The sequence below is a fragment of the Apodemus sylvaticus genome, chromosome X, assembly GCF_947179515.1.
Source record: "Apodemus sylvaticus chromosome X, mApoSyl1.1, whole genome shotgun sequence".
In the NCBI taxonomy this organism is placed as follows: Eukaryota; Metazoa; Chordata; class Mammalia; order Rodentia; family Muridae; genus Apodemus; species Apodemus sylvaticus.
Genome location: NC_067495.1, coordinates 57704879 through 57724293, shown reverse-complemented (window position 1 = coordinate 57724293; position 19415 = coordinate 57704879). Strand labels below are relative to the sequence as shown.

The following is a 19415-nucleotide window of genomic DNA, read 5'->3' as shown; positions in this document are numbered from 1 at the left end:
TTAGCCTCAGACTATGTTGATGCAGAAAATAATATAACAGCACCAAGTCGGTGCATAGGGGCAGTGAAGCAAAGGAAGGTGTATCTAGTGGCAGAGAGGAGCTACCACGTAATCTTCCTAGTAATTCTTTTACACTGATATCTTTCAACCACAGTTCCTCCATTATATTATCTCTACTAGTAAGAATCACAAGTCAAAACTGGAGGCAACAAAATAATCTTATTCAGGAAATCTAGTTCTCATAAATGCATCTGCAAAGTAAGTAAAGGTAGGTAAGCCAACAAATTCTTTCAGGGTTTGGCACAGTCAGTTTTCTCGAATATGGCACAGCAGACTAATCAATTAGAGTTCTGCTGCCAGAACTATGAATCAAAACCATACATGGATTTGTGAGGCTGCACATGATGTTAAAACACGGTCCTCAGCATCTAAGTTAAAGGTTATTCTATCTCTGAATTATCTGTGCCAAGGTACTCATTAAATAAGATTCCACTGGATCAGGTGGTTGTCCAACTTAGTGACTGCTAGTCTGCACGTGGATGCAAAAGTAAGTATCCTTGGTTGAGGGCCCTGGTTCTTCATCTAGAGAGGGATCTGGATCTTCCCACTCCCCTTGGACAGAGACCTGGGAATTATCCCCTGTAGCCAAACTGGGATCCTCTAAAACCTGGGGTTCTGGAACAGCCAGGGGAACTCGTAGCAGTGAAGATGTCTGCAGCTCCCTAAGCTCATGACTCTCCCGTGGTTGTATTTGCTGAACCTGGGAGTTACTACACACAAACAGTGTTTGCATCCTCATAGATGATATGGATCTTAGTTTGGCACGGAAGCTCCTGTTGAGCCAACAGTAGATGAAAGGATTGTAGCAGGTGCTGCTCATTGCAAACCAATGAAAGGCATAGAAAAGCACACTGTCGTTTTCTACACCTGCACTGGAAATAAGAACCACATAGAAGTTAAGTGGAAACCAACAAACAGCAAAGACCAATACAATAAGTATCAGCATCCTGATGCTCTTCTTGCGCTTCTGGTAGTGTGCCATAAGTTGACGAGCAGATGCATCACCAATAGCATTTTGAATCCACAACCTCTTTCCTAGGTGAGAATAGGTTACAACAATCACCAGAAGTGGCAGGATATACAACAAGACAAATGTCCCAAGGTCGACATACTTCGAAACCAGTACGCTGGGTCCAGGAAAGGAAGGGAGGCAGTAGCTCCTAGTATCACCATCCCTGGAGGAAAGCAGAATACAAAATAAGATAATACTAACCGAATGAACACCTGAATACTTCTAATAGCTACTTTATAGAACATGTCAATAAAAAAATCCCAGACTCTTGAAACTTTAGACCTTAATTTCTTTAATTGTAAAACTAAGGAGGCTAACTAAAATGTTATCTCTTGCAGGTCTAGTCTAGGTATAGATTAAACTGAAGACAACCAGATTCTTCATTGCTAGTTATCTTGATTGCCCATCCCCTTGGTTCTACTAACAGATTGGAATTAGAAAATGGCACCATATCTTCTATTCAGGAAAATGGGGAAGTGATGAAAGAGAAGTTAAGAACATTACAAATGTGAACTTCCTGGGAGTCTCTAGAAATAAAAAGGTGAAATTATCCATTATGTCTTACTTACATGTTGACGAGAGTGACCACATTTTGGTAAATTGCATGCGGCAGAGCAAGGAACACTGCAATACTCCAGATCACGCCAACAACAATTAGGCTTTGGGTGTGAGTCAGCCTTGGTTTCATTGGGTGCAGAATTACCTACAAAAGGGAAGCAACAGCCTTCCTGAATCAGCCCAGGTCAGTGAGGTTTACATAATCAGGCACAGGTTAATACGTTTCTGCTTGGATATCAGAATTTACTTGGACTATTAATTTATCTTATTCCAATATAAACACAATGGATTGAAGGTAGTTTAGGGGGGAAAGAGAGAAGGCATAAAACACACATATATAATCTCAAATCTCTGAAAATCTAAATGGTCTCCAGCTGTAAGAATATGGATGACAATGGGAAAATGTGTCTGAAAATATTCTATTCTCAAAGATCTTTCCACCCTGTAGATTCCTGTAAGATGTCTAAAATTCCTGGCTGTTTCTCACTCCCTGCACTTTTATTCAGGAGTGTCCTCAAGTTGTCTTACCCGGTGCCGGTCCATAGCAACTGCCATCAGTGTAAGAGTTGAGACATGCAGGGAGCAGTACTGAGCAAACCGACTGACATGGCACATGATCCTACCAAAAACCCACTGTCCACTCAGGAAACGAGCCTAGGGTAAGAAAACAAGAAAAGGAGGAAGGAGAATAGGTTAATTATTAAAATGTTGCCCTTAAGCATTACAGAGAAGTGAGAATCTAGAATGAAGGCCCCAGGCACCCATACTCCTGTTTGTTTTCTACGTTCCATCACCCACTCCTAAAATGGAGCAGCTTCATTCTGAAGTGCTGAAAGCAATTCTATAAATCACTTACCAGAGCAAACGGACTGTTGAGCAGGATTATCAAAATGTCAGATATTGCCAGATTGAAGATGAGAAGGCCTGTTGATTTCTTGATTTCCTTGTGCTTGACAAAAACTTGGCATACCAGGGAGTTGCCAAAGAGAGATATCACTATGATGACAGCATATGCAAATGTCAGCACGATCTTTGCCATGATGTGGGGATTGCCTCCTATCCATTTACTCACAGTTCCTTTCGGCCCTCCCGATTCTGTACTGGAGATATTGGTTCCATTCTGGGTTGTGTAATTGCAGCTTTGATCCTCGATTGATGGAACCCAAGTGACATTTTCTCCAAGCCAATCAATGGCACTTTCCATTTCTGACAGGAAGGGAGATACTCCCTTGAAGGAAGTATTCATTTTTGTTTGGGGAGAATTAAGCAGGTCTCAAGGGACCATAAAGGATATAGAATCTGAACTCCTTTTCCAAATCGTTGCAAACAGAAACTTCTGGTTCCACCTAAAATGAGAAGGATCAAACACATTAGCATTGTATAGAACAGTGGGTCTAACAAAGAAGCCAGGAGCCAGGTCTTCACTTCTTTTTTTAAATAGAAGCTAGCAGGCTTGCTAGTCAGCCCACTTTCACGGATATGAAAGAATCCTGTGAAGCAAATTAGATTACACATATAGAATGATAAATATACCAGCATGTATTCTTACCATAATATTATATAAATATTGCGTAGAACAGTCACTGCCTTCTAATACATATTCCATTAATTAATTGTTTAGTAATTAATGCCTAATCAATTTGGGTTATTGAGGTCTAGCAGGACAGGTATACTGGATTATTTCCATAGAGTTGTAGGATTATGGAAGTCTTACCTTTCTACCTTGCTTTGTGAAGAATTTTGTGTAAATAAAATGATCAAGCAAGAATAAATGGGCTTCTAAGTAGATGGTTAGTCTCTAACTGCAGCAGTTGTCACCTATTTAATAAAGGACATGGGAAGTAATGTGTGTGTTTGCATACATGTAAAAGGGTAAGATGTCAGAGACTGTAAACTTAAAAGCAAGACTTTTGTTTTCATTTCCACATTATCCTGTCACTAAGTAGCAGCATGACTGTGCAAATAACTGACTGACAAATTTAATTACATAGTTCTAAATTTAAAATAAAAACCCTCAAAAATGTTTTCAACATAAAGAAAAGATAAATTTGTGAGATGAAATCTATGCCAATACCATATAGTCCAATAATTTTGCACTGCATACATTTGTGAAAATGTAATAATATACACCACAAATATGCATAATCATTGTGTCAACCAAAAATAAAACTACATACTTAAAAGTTATTTTTCCTTTGTTTCTCTAATTATCTAATGGAGATACTATATGCTTCATAAGCTGGTACAGAAGATTAAATCTGTATGCGTGAATGGGCATGTATACTATTCAAACAACTTCTTCATGATAGAAAATTCTCCATGTTTCCTTCTGTTTGAATCCATTTTCTCAATGGTTGTTTTTAAGCACCTAAATTGTTAAAAGGGAGAAAATGACATTTCTCCCGTGTGTGTGTGTGTGTGTGTGTGCACGTGCATGCGTGCCTGCGTGTGTGTGTGTGTGTGTGTGTGTGTGTGTGTGTTTGTGGGGGGGTGGGGGGTGGTTTTGTTGTTAGTTCATGTCCATGGGGTTGTGCATGAACATTTCTGTATATCTGTTTTGTGTGACTGACTTAATTTAGTGTTCTGTTGTTTATGTAAACTCATATGTAGCATGATTATATTGCCGTGATGCAGACTTTTATAGTGTGCATTTTCTAAACAAGACCTGAGTGTGTGTTAAGTGCTTGCATGCTATGTAATTTTGTGTTAAGTTTCTCTGCTGTACATGCACTTGCATAGTATGTTTTTTTCAGTGTGTCTGATATATGTTTGTGTAGAACAAATAATGTAGTGCTGTTTGTGGTATTGGTTATACTGGGGAGGAGTCACAGATTTTCCTTGTTTTTCTCTCTTCTTCTTACCTCTTTCTGACTCCTTTACCACAACATGTACTATGGAAAATTTTGGATGTAGCTGAGTGACACTTAGGATGCTTGAAAAAACTGAGTTGTACATTAAACACTCCACAATTACATGACAAATATTTTAATCAGGGTGCCCCCACTTGTTTTTCCAGAACCAGTAATGCTAAAGCAGAAGGACCCCAAATTTGAAGACAGCCTGGGCTGTAATAACCCAGTTCTAAGTGGAGATGTATAGTGTTAGCCTGTCTCAAGAATGTTTGTGGTATGGAGAAAACAAGGAGAATCCTTATGCTAATGTTTGGGGTCCCTTTTGATTGCGTACAGTTCCTAAATTTCTCTTCTGATTGGGGGCAGTCAGGCTGTGGTGTGGGGCTGAGCAAGGGGTGCCCCAACATAGCTTCAAAATAAGCCAGGTTTTGAGCCTTAAGGTTTGAGCTTCTGCCCCTCCCTTTGTTGCAAAGGAATATGAGGGGCGGGGGAGGGAGCTCCAAGCCGTTTCTGGAATTTTCTAAACCATCAAGTGGGGAAAGGATTAAAAACTCTGAACTACTTCTCTCAAGCAAGATTTCCCTTTAGTCAGAAGGGGGCAGTGGAGAGGAATATGTAATTTCATTCATAGCCCCTTCCCCAAATTTCAAGAGGGCGGTGCTTTAAGGAACCACGTCATCTTGAGACCTCGGCCTCGCGAGGGTGGTTGCTATTGGTGACCACCCCTCAACCTCCAGCAACTCCCTGGAGACTGAGATCCTAGAGTTCTAATTAGAGAGATTTGTTCTTTACTGTCTTGCTGGTAAAAGGGCTGACGAACACTGATTCCTCTCTACCCCAGTTGGGGCCCCCTCCCCAGTTCTCAAGCAAATGATTCCAGCAGGGAAGGGTTACTGTGGGAGGAGACATAGCCCTGCTGCCAGCCCTTTGCAGCCCACCTTCTCCCTAGAGAACAAAATAGGGAGGAGGGTCAGGGGTCTGGGAAGGGAATGTCTACCCTGCATCTCTAAAACTGGCAGCTGGCTTTCCAAGTCATGAGGTCAAGCTTACAGTTTGTGCGTACTTTGATGCGCAAGAAATCACCACTTCCATCACCCCCTCCACCACCACCACCCTAGTATCAACAACAACAACAACAACAAAAACAGCGTTTTCTCATTGTGGAAGTGCGACGGTGCGGGGGCGAAAGCATCCAGAAGCCTGAGAATGGGATGGGATGTAGTAAATACAAAGGAGCGCTTTCTAACAGCCTTTAGAGCAGATATCCTCACTTTTCAGGAGTGCCAGGATCCCTGATGATAGGAACAGACAAAACAGGAGGGAATTTCTAGGGACTCACCCAGAGCTCTTAAGAATTCGGTATTTAGCGCTTCCAGATAACCTGTGGAAGAAATGAATCCTGAAAAAAAAAAATACAGCCTGGTTGACTTGGGGCTGCTATGTCCCCAAATCTTTCTATTTCATAGGCAGTCTGACTTGATCTGCCCGTTTCCCTGTTTACCTGTTGTCAGTCGCAGAGACAGCAGCTCACCCCCACATATCTCCAGTCTTTCCTGTGAATATTGAGAGACTCACCTTAGAATCCAGAGACGGACAGGAAAGCTAGAAGTCTACCAGCCTCAGTCTGCTGGTCAGGCAGAGGAGAGATGAAGATGAACTAGCGGACTAGCCGCCTGTCCATCCAGGTCCGTTCCCACTTCTGAGCCAGAGGTGCCTCTGGCTCTGCGCACCACAGCCAACTGCCGCAGGCAGAGTCGTGCGCACTCCCCCGCGTCAGTGGGACTGGGAAGTGACCCTAAGCAATAGGGGGCGGGGCCCCGCGAGGGCTGACAGCTTTGCGCGAGACTTTGCCTGTACCACGAGATGCTGTCTGGGTCCGCAACACACAGGGTGGGGGAGCTGGGGGGGGCACAGGTGGCCTCCGCAGCTAAATCTGAGCCAGTTAATTTTTTCCACACTCTCACTGTGTAACTGAGGCTCTAGTCTTCCCTATTAAGACATGGACACTTTGGGGGCTAGACCAGATGGTGCATCTGAATTTGGGGGTTTGGTTGCTGCGGATGGGGTACATTACTCTTTTTTTAAACCTCACTCATCTATCTAAATACTCCCATTTCAGTTCATCAACCAGAATGTAATTAACAAACACCTCTCTGCTCAAGTTCTTTCATCCCAAATTTCCTGCTACCCACCTCCCCAAGGTAACTTGGTCGTCAGATTTTTTTTAAAAATCTGCATGGAGCCATAACCAAGCAGACAGGACGGAGCCTTCCGGAACCGCAGAGCCTGGGAATCTGGAGGCGGAAGGTGGCAGGTGAATGGGAGAAATAAACAGTTAGGGAAAAGACGTCTTTAGAAAGCTGCCTTAGAGTGTACCTACGGTCGTGCCAAACAACGTATGTGATATAAAAACTATGCATGAGCTTTTGCAAAACCAGAGTGGCGAGTATTTTCCACGGTTCCATTTTTCCCCCTTAGGAGAAGGAAAGTAGAGGGGAAAATACAAGGAAGATGAGAAGACAGAAACAGGAGTTTCCTGGCGTAAAATTCACAAGAGTCACTTTAAAAAACATTATTCGAACCACTTGTGGTTCAGCTAATTTATTTCTAGAAAATTCTTTTCTGCCCTCATTTTGGGCTTCGTGTGTGTGTGTGTGTGTGTGTGTGTGTGTGTGTGTGTGTGTGTGTGTGCGCTCGCGCATGCTTGCTTGTATTGTGTTCAGGTAGAAAAAATAACCTCACACTGTACTTCTAATTCACAGATTGGGTTCCTCATTTCCTCCATGATCTCTCTTCCGAATTCTCTCCAAGGAATATATAAGCAATCAGAGAGCTCTTAGATGCAATGACTCACTGAGTATCTCTGTGTAGAACAGAGGTGCCCTTAATCTTTTCACATCTGATTTTCTGCTCAGTAATATGCAAATTCTCCAGATTTTTTGTAATTCTTTTACAACATATTTCTCACCAAAGAGTTGAGGACTAACTCCATCTGTCAAAATCACTAAATATTTTCCCTCAAAGATAAAGATTTTCTTAAATCTTTCTCGAGTATACTTGATTTCCTTTAGAGAAGTCAGGAGAGCCCCACTCCTCATCGTTCTATGAGTTTGTGTGATAGACTCCTCTCCCAGTTACTTCTGGCTTTTAATAAAATGAAATATTTCAGAATAGAAACACCTCATATTTTTTCCTCACCCTAAATTTTACCAGGAGATATTAAAAATGTTTGCATTTGTATATAAATATATTCAAAAAATGTTTACCCAAAGCATGGTCAAAGCAAGCTCATCTTTGCAGCATCCAGAGGTTCCTTCTGTGACCAGTCTAGAAACACTGTGCTGTTTTCTGCACAGGGTCAATTCACTAAATGCAGAAGCAGGAGAAATTCTGTTTATAAAATTGGACACCAAATTTATTTAACAAGCCAAAGAGTATGCTCTTACATCTCTCCTACAGCTAAAATTTGCTCCTAGACAATATTGAAAGATTCCTTATCTTCTCACACCTTTATCAAAGCTCTCTTAACCATAAATCAGCCAGCATCTTCATTTAACTCAGCATTTCCTCTTTAAAGGGGTCTATACAATCTGTTCCACACTGAAAGAGAGGTCAAGCACTCTAGAAACATTACCAACTATTCTTCCATTTTGCTAAACGTCAATGTCAAATCCATAGTCGACTTCTGACAGTCATTGATCAGACCTCTATAGGCCCACAATGCCTTTAGACTTCATGAGCCCCTCAACCAACAATGGGATAACCTCAAAAAAGCACAAGGGTGAACAGTGAATTCCAGACCAAGAAGGCAGCCATTTGGATAAGATCATCTAACTTGCTTTTATCCTACAGTGACTTTGAAGTAATTATTCTGCTGACTGCATATCACACAATTCATTCTTCCTTTCCTACTCCTTGTTCTTCTCTTAGGTAGGCAAAAGTATCATTAACCTTGCAGAAATCGTCTTCTTTATCCTGCCAGGCTTTGATACAGCCAAGACACAGCTCTCTCTTCCATTAAGTGTTTGGGATTTGAGTTGGATTTGCAGCTTGCTTCTAAAGCTGCACTTCTTGGTATTCCGAAATCTTCTAGCTAAGGAATGCAGCGCCTGCACGTGTGGCTCACGGAGAGTTAGCTCAAGCCAGCCAATCAAGGGTTGAAGAAAGAGAGCACAAGCTCCGGAGCTGTCAAGCTTGTCCCACAGATCAAAGCCCTCCTGGTAACAGATTTATAGGATTCCACCCGGAAGGAGGAGTGGGCGGAGCTTCAGACTATTGGTCCAGAGAAGGGGCGCGCAGGGGGGAGGAGAGAGAGGCTGAGGGTTCCGTGGCTTCTTTTGCTGCCCACGGAGTGCTAGTTTTGAATGCTCTAATATGGCAGGCAGTTTTCCAAGCCACTGTTTCCCAGAATTTATATTCAAACACAGGCAAATTTCTGCATTTATCTTCCACTCCACCACAACCTAAGCATTTCTCTAAGGCACAGCCCTCCCCAACAAAAGGATGAGGGTTTTCTTTGTTGAACACAAGGGCACACTTGGTACCTAATCTTACACAATGGTGTTGATTTTAAAAGCTTTAAACCAAAATTAGTATGTTTTTTAAAAAATACACACACACACACACACACACACACACACACGTATACTTTTCTTTTTCGAAAACAAACCAAAAGGCAAATAACGTGCTTCAGGTGGAAATATTAGTGGGAAAGTCAAGCAGTCCCCTATACCTTATGATTCCCCACATTCTCATGATGCCTCGAGATAAGTTCTCTGAAGTGACAAATAATGTTAAACATGCCTGTTTCCTTTATGGATTTGATTGCCATACGTTGTGCATTTAGAAGTTCTGGTGTATTGGGTTTATGTGAGATTGTTCTGTAACTTATGGACTTTTCTGTCAGAAAGTAAATGTAGCTTGCCGCAGAGAGAAAACAGCAAGCCAACCTATACATTTCCTTTAGTTGTTTATTGACCTGGGAATATTTGTACCCCCATCAAATTACCTAACCTTGTCTATGATTCCTGCCACAAAACAGTCTTTCTCTATATTTATCCTAACATCTTACTAAACTCTTCTTAATATTTTTAGGAGGCTACTTCCTAACTCATCCATCTGACCTCCCTCCTCTCTGCACCACTGGACAGCAATAGCTATGGCTCAACCAAGTCAGATTAATCTAAATAGCACTTTTATAATATCATGCTTACTGAATATGAAGCAGAAATAGCTGTCTTGTTACTGAAATTCTGTCTGTACATAAACTTCACAATCAAGTGATTATGTAATACACACAGACTTATACAACCATCACTGAAATACGTTCTAGAACCTTTTCAGGATCACAAAAAGAAACGTGGTACTTATTTCTTTTTATTGTACCTAAACTAAGCAGTATTCTTCAACCTTAAAAAAATAACTCATGTACTTTTTGCATATAGATATTTTACATATGAGTTATTTTATATAAATACAATTATAGATGAGTTTATGGTCTTGTTTAATATAGTAGTTTCCTTTATGAAAATATTATTTTATACATATATGTATATGTATATGTATATGTGTTGTGCTTGTATATATGTATGTGCACCATATGTATATGTGGTGCCCTTGTAAGACTGAAGATGACATTGGATCCCCTGGAACTGGAAGTTATACAATCAGTTAAGCAATCATGTGCATCCAGGAAACCAAACCCAGGTTCTCTGGGAAAAGGTCAGAACTCTCAGTGAGTGGGCTGTCTCTCCAGCCACGCACTGCTTTCCTTTTAAAGTTTTTTTTTTCTTATTCTTTTTTATTTTTTAAATTTATTTATATTTCAAGTGTTATCTCCTTACTCTGGTTTTTCCCCCTCTCCTGGAAACCCTCCTCCTATCCTCCCTCCCCCCTGCTTCTGTTCCTTCGCCCACTCACCCACTCCCACCTCTCCACCCTCTATTCCCCTACACTGGGGAATCTATTGAGCCTTCTTAGGACCAAGACCTTGCCTCCCATTGATGCCTAACAAGGCAATCCTCTGCTACACATGCAGCTGGAGCCATGTGTACTCTTTGGTTGGTGGCTTTGTTCCTGGGAGCTTTGGGGGGAAGAGGTCTGGTTGGTTGACATTGTTGTTCCTCCCGTGGTATTGCAAACCCCTTCAGCTCCTTCAGTCCTTTCTCCAACTCCTCCATCCGGGACCCCCACATTCAGTGCAATGGTTGGCTGAGAGCATCCACCTCTGTATTTGTACGGTTCTGGCAGGGTGAATGATTTTGATTGTGATATTTTCATATGTAATGAACATTGCTCATGCTTTCTCTTACCCTTTCTTCCCCTCTTTTTTCTCTCTTCCTACATGCCTAATAGTTTTCACCCCACAACCTTACTATCATGTTGTTTTTATTCCTCTAAATTCCATATGAGATAAAATATACACCACTTGATATCTTATCTCATGAAATTTAGATTTTTCAAGGATATATTAATATTGATTTTCAATATGAAGGAATCTAGAACCACTAGAATCTAGACACGAATTTATGGGTATGACCACAAAGGATTGTTTACATTGTGATAACTGAAATGTGATGATGACCCACATAAAATATGAGGGGTACCATTCCATGGGCAATGGTCCAGGACTGAATAAGAAGGGAAAGATAATATAGATAAGCATACATATTCATTTTCTATGCTTCTTGAGTATGGATACAATATAAGCAGCTCCTTCATGCTTCTTTCACTGTGATTTCCTCACTATAAAAGACTGTATAGTAAACTGTGAGACCTATGAACGAAAGCAAACCCTTTATCTATTAAGTTACTTTTCCAGGTATGTTAACAAGACAATACTAATAATATACTTGTTTTCCTGAGTCTGGATTATTTCACTTTACAGATTGGTCTCCATTTCTTTTGAATTTCCTACAAATGACAAAATTTCATTCTTTTTTATGGCTGAATAGAATTCCATTATAAATATATACTACATTTCATATTTTTCAAGGATATATATTTGTGTGTGTGTGTGTGTCTGTGTGTGTACAGGAATGCCGGTTCTTCTAAAATCCAGAATCCCTAGAGATGGAGTTATGGCTAGCTAATGTGGGTGCAAAGAAGAGAATTCCAGTACTCTAGAAAAAAAAATGAAGTGCTCTTAACTGCTGAATTATCTCTCCATTACTTATCCATTCATCTGTGTAGGGGCACAGAAGTTAATCCCATAACTTAGATATTGTAAACAGTGCTGTAATAAACATGTGTGTTACATTTTTGCATTGACTTAAATGCTTTGGGTATACACCAAGATATCATACAGTTAGATTACATTATAGTTCTGTTTTTTTTTTTTTTTTTTTTTTTTTTTTTTTTTTTTTTTTTTTACTGTTTTGAGGAACCACCATACTGTATAGTGACTGCAATAATTCACATTCTTACCAGAATTTTACAGCTTTTTAAAAAACACTTCACATCCTCATCAACATTTAACATTATCTATTTTTTTAATTCTGACACCATTCTGACTAGTGTAAAATATACATGTAGTTTGTTTTGAGATAAAGTCTTGTTAAATTGTGCAGGCTGTCCTTCAACTCATGACCCTATTGTCTCACTCAGCCTGTACTAGGATTGCAGGCCAGTAGAACCCCAACTCATTCTCAGTGTAGTGTTGATTTATACATGTCTGATAGTTAAAGGCCTTGAACATTGTTTATTTAGATTTTGACCATTTGTTCTCTTGTGTTTGAAGAAGGATGTTCCGTTCATTTACTCATTTGCCAATTAAGGTATTTGTTTCTTAGTGCTTGTTCACGTTTTAAATTCTACTTTTATATTCCAGATACTAAATCTTCACCAAATCCTTGGTATTTAATTTTCTTCTTGAGATGTGAGAATAGGATTCTTTCACAATAAGTTCATTTTCTCCATTTTTGCATTTCTTCCTATAAATAAATATATGATATAGCCTTATAGCTATCATAGTGGGTATGAATTAAGATCTCATTTTGGTATTTATTTGCAGTTCTGCAGCCGCAAATATTGTTCAGTATCTCTTCATGTCAACAATTTGCATATTTTTGTTGGAGAAGTTTCTATTCAAATATTTTGCTCATTGGAATTTTTTATTTTAAATTATTGAATTTTTTGTCTTATTTATGTGATGTGAGTCCACATCATTTACTGTGTATATGATTTATGAATAGTTTCTCTTCTGAGTTTTTCTCTCTACCTTCTTGATAATTTGAAACACAAGATACTTTACTTTGTATTATATCACATGTATTTATTTTCCTTTTACTTCTAAAGTGTTTTAGTGCTTCATCTAAGAATCCATCATTTAATACAAGGTCACGAAGATTATTCCTATCTTTTTAAAATAAAAACTTCAGTTTTAGAAATTTGATATATTGTTCATTTATAAGTGAATTGCTGAATATGTTATCAAATATGGGTCATACTTTTTTTTCTGCAAGTGATTTATCCAGTGAGCCCAAAATCATTTGATGAAAATATTAGTTCTTCCTCCATTGCATGCTCTTAGAATAGTTTTTGAAAATCAGTTTATTGTAAACATAAAACATAATTTCTCAACCCTCACTTTTGTTCTACTGATATCTATATTTATATAGCATTATCTCACCATCATGATTGCTGAAGCTTCGTAGTAAACTGAAATAGTCATTTCTGGGTCAGATATTTTCATTGTCCAATGATTATTTTGATCATATGGATTCCTCAGGTTTTCATGTAAAATCTGGGTTCAGTTTGTCACTTGGGGCAAAATAGCCTGCCTGATGTTTGATAAGAACTTCATTCAATATGTAGTAATTGTGAAGAACATTAACTTCTTCATATTAACTTGTTGCCTTTGAATTTATGAAAGTGATATTCACAAAAAGCTTTCATTTTATTTACATTTTACTTAATTTTTCAAGAATGGTTTGTAGTTTTCAAGGTAAAACTTTTGTATTCATTTTGTTAAATTTCTTTATTATTTTTTACTAAAGATCTGCTAGCAATCAATTGCTGTAGTATATCTTTATACAGAGTATAAATCAGACCTTTAGCAGATAGTTGTGTGTTTTTAATATTTTAGTCATATTCATTTAAATATATTGTATAGAAAAATATTGTATAGAGATACATAAGATTCTTAGTTAATAAATTATAACAGTTTAATATACTGTCCCTCTACTTTCTGGACTTTATTTCTGATTTAGATTTTTTCATTTTTTTAATTGGATATTTTCTTTATTTACATTTCAAATGTTTTCCCCTTTCCAGGTCTCCCCTTTGGAAACCCTCACGCCGTTGCCCCTCCCCCTGCCGCTATGAGGGTGCTCCCTCACCCACCCTCCATTCTTCCCACCCTGGCATTCCCCTACACTGGGGCATCAAACACCCTCAGGACGAAGAGCCTCTCCTCCTACTGATGAAAAACAAGGCCATTCTCTGCCACATAGATGGCCGGAACCATGGGTCCCTCTATATGTACTTTTTAGTTGGTGGTCCAGTCCCTGGGAGCTCCAGGGGGTCTGGCCTGTTGATGCTGTTGCTCTCTCCATAGGGCTGCAAACTCTTTCAACTCCTTCAGTCCCTTCTTCAACTCCTCCATCTGGGACCCCGAGCTCAGTCCAATCATTGGCTGCAAACATCTGCCTCTATATCTGTCATGCTCTGTCAGAAACACTCAGGAGACAGCCATATCAGGCTCCTGTAAGCAAGCACTTCCAAGCATCTACAATTGCATCCAGGTTTGTTAAGTGTATATGAGACGGCTAATATCCACTTATCAGTGAGTGCATACCATATATGTTCTTTTGTGACTGAGTTACCTCACTCAGGATGATATTTTCAAGCTCCATCCATTCGTTTAAAAATTTCATGAATTTATTTTTTTAATAGGTGAGTAATACTCCATTGTGTAAATGTATCACATTTTCTGTATCCATTTCTCTGTTGAGGGACATCTGGGTTCTTTCCAGCTTCTGGCTATTATAAATAGGACTGCTATGAACATAGTGGTGCATGTGTTCTTATTTCATGTTGTAGCATCTTCTGGATATATGCCCAGGAGTGGTATAGGTGGGTCTTCAGGTAGTGCTATGTCCAATTTTCTGAGAAACCTCCAGCCAAACTGATTTTCAGTGGTTTTACCAGCTTGCAACCCCACCAGCAGTGGAGGAGTGTTCCTCTTTCTCCACTTCCTTTCCAACATCTGCTGTCTCCTGAGTTTTTCATCTTAGCCATTCTGACTGATGTGAGGCAGAATCTCAGGATTGTTTTGATTTGCATTTCCCTAATGACTAAGGATATTAAACATTACTCCTTTAGGTGCTTATCAGCCATTGAGGTTTCCTCAGTTGAGAATTCTCTGTTTAGTTCTGTTCCCAAATTTTTAATATAGTTATTTGTTTCTCTGAAGTCTACCTTCTTGAGTTCTTTGTATATTTTGGTTAGTAACCCTCTATTGGATGTGGTATTGGTAAAGATCTTTTCTCAATCTGTTGGTTGCCATTTTGTCCTTTGCCTAACAGAAACTTTGCAATTTTATGAGGTCCCATTTGTTGATTCTTGATCTTAGAGCATAAGTCACTGGTGTTCTGTTCAGGAAAATTTCCCCTGTGCCCATGTGTTCAAGGCTTTGTTACACTTTCTTGGCTCCATACCCAAATACCACCAGGAGAAAGCTGGTCTCCCAGGAGTGGGGACACACCTGTGAGCACAGGTAAGACCACCATTTCTGTTCAGAGGGACCAACCTAGAACACTCAGGACACAGAAACCAAGGAGCAGTCTGGGACAGGATTCTTCCGGTTTCCATCTGCACCTGCAGCTGATCCTGTGCCCCAGTACATGGAGCTGATTTAGATATCGTACAGCAGGTTTGTTAGTGATTTGGAAGCTGTCTTTGTTGTGTAGCTTTGAATCAGCAATGTCCTTTTATCTGTCTCCTACTACCTCTATCCCTCTCTCTTTTCATTTAATAGTTAGATTATGATACATTTAGTTATAATTCTGTTCATTTAGCATCATTATTTTTCTTTCTGATAGAAGTTGTATAACTTCCATTGACTTGTCTTCAAGTTAGTTCTTTGGTGCAAATTTATTTCTTGGTTCATGGTACTTTTACTGTAGAACTTACACTTTATTATTTCTGTTTTATTGCTATGTCATACTTTGAAACACTGTAATTAAACCTTTTTAACTTAATTATGTTTTCTTTGGTTTCTCTGATGTACTTAAAATAACTGATTCAAACTTGCTAACTCTTAAATTCAAGTGCAAACATCCTACTTCTCAAAAGGAAGTTTCCATTGCCTGTATTTTCCCCTGTGGATGTTTGTATATCTCATGTGTAGTGGATATTTTTATTGAATGTTTTCAATAATCTGTTGTGTAAAATTTGTAACTAAAAGTAAAACTTATTATTTGATTATTTGTTTGTTGACTAAATTATTTCAATGAAGTAAATTTCCACTACAACAAACAGCCTCTGATGTTTCTTTTCAGTGAGTTCAGGCTTCGATACTGCACAGTCATTCTGGATGACAGTGGCTTTAGCAAGAATATTTTTGTCTCGTTTCCTGATCTCTTTCTTTCATCTGTCTGCACTGATGGTATCATAGCCAGGTATTAACTTTCAGTGATTGCCAGATGATTGCAATATTGTTTTCAACAATGCTCTGGAAAATAAATTGCTCTACCGTGATGCAATTAAATGTGGCCTTCTTTGCAGGGTTGGTATTTTATGCCAGACTCTGGGACCCTCTCTAAAACCCAGTTTGAAGATTGTGTTTAGCCATGCAATTTCCTGGATCTTGCTGTTAATCTAACTAATCTCTAAGGCTTAGGCTATTTTTCTTATTGGGCTACCAGATTTATTTCCACTGCTTATTACCTAACTCCTTATTTTCAAAGAAAGTTATATTTGAGGGTGTTGTTTAACTACTAGTCTTGTATATTGCCTTTCTCTCAATATATAAAATCTTGTATCACTGTTCCAGATAGAAACTAAGGAAGTGTCTTTATCCTGGAGAGACACTTGCTTTATAAGCAGAATGCTAAGCAAGGTGATAACCATTAATCATGTATGCCTACCTCTTCTGCCTTGGAATTTCTTTCTTAGAAACGTACTTGTAATGAAGATCAGGACTTAGTGTTTGTCCCTTGCCCTTGACTGGGATATATCATGTAGTATTTGTGCAGGTTTGAGTGGTTGTAAATCTCACAACTCTAATCCATATTACACTTTCTGAAACACAAATGCTAAATGGGTCAGAAACACAGCATTCTTATTTCATCTGAGAAGATGTTATGTTTGTACATTGGAGTCTTGGATAAAAGAGACATTTATTTTGGCATCTGCTGTCCAGTACATAACTTTGATCATACTAAGCTGGGGACAGGAGAAAGGAACAAGTCATAACTCAAATCCAACATTTTCTTTTTTTAAAATGGAAAATAATTTTGTAATTATATTTATGTACAGAAAACTTAGAGTCCATTTAACCCAACTTGGTAGTGAGTTCTTTAGCCTTTGCCTTTTCCAGCTTGTGTTGCCTCCCCAGTGGCAGAGGATCTCAGCATATCTGTCATTATAATTGTTCCTAATAGCTTCCACCAGCTTAGCCAGAGCGCCCTTGTCTTCCAAGTTAACCTGTGTGAAGGCAACAGTGATGTATGTCCACCTTTGTACCAGGCGCCCCAGCCTGGCCTTTCCTTTGATGATGCAGAAGGGCACCCCCATCTTTTGACACAGCCAGGCAGGGAAACCACAAGCTCAATGGGTTCTATAGCATAGGCAATAAGCACCAGCTGAGCCTTATTCTTCTCCACCAAGTTGGTGACTGTGTTGACTCCTGCTCAGAGCACAGGTGGTCTCTTAGTTGGTTCGTCCCCTTTGCAGGCAGCTTTGTTCTCTGCACAGGCCAGTAGCCTTTGCTTCTTCTCCTGCTTTGTCTCTGGCCTGTACTTGTGGGCAAGCTTAAGCAGCTGAGTAGCTGTTTGCCTGGCCAGGGCCTGGGTGAACTGGTTAATGGCAGGAGGGACTTTGAGCCACTTATAGAGGATGGCTCTTTGCTGCTGCAGCCTGATGTAGCGGGGCAATTTGAAGAAGCATGTTAGATCTTTGTTGGACTGGATGTTCTGTTCAAGGCCAAAGTTCATGGGACTTTCCATAAAGGATCTGTTTGCCTCCTAAAGAAGGGGGCTGGGACCACCTTCTTCCCCTTGGCTTTCTTTCCTTTGGGCATCTTGCTCGGCTGGTGGAATCCAACATTTTCATTGTAACCAAGAATTAATGAATTTGTTGCTTATCTTTAGGACAATTTGTAGAAATTTTAATAGGCTATTTGATTGTTTCTAACTTTTACTAGAGTAGTAGATTACATAGAGTAAATGAATTAGGCTTTTTGTCATTAGGGCAAAATATCCTTCATAAACAACTTAAAGGGTGAAAATTTTATTTTGACTTATAGTTACAGGTGTTTCAATAAATTGTTGACTAGGTCCAGTATTTCTGGGCTGTGATGAAGATAAAAATTTTGGAAAAATGATGTGAAGGAACTTATTAGCTTATCTCACAGCAGACTGGAAGCAGAGAAAGTGCTTCTGATTTTCTCTCTTTTAGTCTGTCACTACTCACTCCTTACTGAATGGAACTATGCATACTCATGGTGAGTGTTCCCCCTTAATTAATGCACTCTGGAAATGTTCTATCCTAGAGATGCTCCATATTAATCTTCTTGGTCGTTATCAATACAAACAATAAGCAATAGCTACAGAACATCACAGTAAATATACAGGATCCTCCACACATGACCACTCCATATAGAATTCTCTCTTTCTTGAAATCTTAAATCACGTACAACAGAATGTATTAAGTTAATATATATGTGCATGTGTACATATATAAACTTTATGCTAGCTCTTTACTACCTTTCTTTCAATTTTCTCTCTTCATTAAACAGATGAACTAGATATCCCCCACAGCTTGTTCATACATCATTCTAATGTTATCACTGTTGGCTTATTGTCTACTCTGTGCTGTGTTTAAGATTAAAAGTAAACAGGAAGATGCAATGCTTAGTTAGACATGGTCCCTACCCTATTATTACAAAAGACAGAGAAATAGGTATAATTAAAACAAGGTAAATTATGATCCTTTATATAGAGAAGCATTAAAAGTGCTTTTTTTTCTTACAGAAACTTTGTAATTTTATGAGGTCCCATTTGCCAATTCTTGCTCTTAGAGCATACGCTATTGGTGTTCTGTTCAGAAACTTTCTCCCTGTACCGATGTCCTCAAGGGTCTTCCCCAGTTTCTTTTCTATTAGCTTCAGAGTGTCTGGCTTTATGTGGAGGTCCTTGATCCATTTGGATTTGAGCTTAGTACAAGGAGACAAGGATGGATCAATTTGCATTCTTCTGCATGCTGCCCTCCAGTTGTACCAGCAGCATTTGTTGAAAAGGCTATCTTTTTTCCATTGGATGTTTTCAGCCTCTTTGTCGAGGATCAAATGGCCATAGGTGTGTGGGTTCATTTCTGGATCTTCAATCCTGTTCCATTGATCCTCCTGCCTGTCACTGTACCAATACCATGCAGTTTTTAACACTATAGCTCTGGACACCATCAAGAGGACAAATCGGCAACCAACAAATTGGGAAAAGATCTTCACCAATCCTACATCAGATAGAGGGCTAATATCCAATATATATAAAGAACTCAAGAAGTTAGACTCCAGAAAACCAAACAACCCTATTAAAAAATGGGGTACAGAGTTAAACAAAGAATTCTCACCTGAAGAACTTCGGATGGTGGAGAAGCATCTTAAAAAATGCTCAACTTCATTAGTCATTAGGGAAATGCAAATCAAAACAACCCTGAGATTTCACCTTACACCAGTCAGAATGGCTAAGATTAAAAATTCAGGAGACAGCAGG

The 19415-nt window shown here is 39.2% G+C and overlaps 1 protein-coding gene and 1 pseudogene across 1 annotated transcript; both read right to left on the bottom strand.

Annotated features, from left to right (window-relative positions):
• Positions 1 to 514: 514 nt before the first annotated feature.
• LOC127674384 (G-protein coupled receptor 83-like) lies at positions 515 to 2876 on the bottom strand. The gene is made up of 4 exons (XM_052170181.1): positions 2487 to 2876; positions 2159 to 2284; positions 1642 to 1775; positions 515 to 1235 (listed from the first exon to the last, which is right to left on the bottom strand). Exons 1-4 carry the CDS (start codon positions 2874 to 2876, stop codon positions 515 to 517), a joined length of 1371 nt encoding a protein of 456 aa, XP_052026141.1.
• Positions 2877 to 2903: 27 nt separating this feature from the next.
• Positions 2904 to 17639, bottom strand: LOC127674498 (60S ribosomal protein L7a-like; annotated as a pseudogene).
• Between the last annotated feature and the right edge of the window lie 1776 nt (positions 17640 to 19415).

Bases quoted from the DNA above. Each gene is read 5' to 3' on its own strand.
- LOC127674384 (XM_052170181.1), bottom strand. From the start codon at position 2,876: ATGAATACTTCCTTCAAGGGAGTATCTCCCTTCCTGTCAGAAATGGAA. The intron at 2,285-2,486 runs GTAAGTGATTTA...TTCTTACCCTAG, and splicing joins TCAACAGTCCGTTTGCTCTG to GCTCGTTTCCTGAGTGGACA. The intron at 1,776-2,158 runs GTAAGACAACTT...TCCCTTTTGTAG, and splicing joins TTGCTATGGACCGGCACCGG to GTAATTCTGCACCCAATGAA.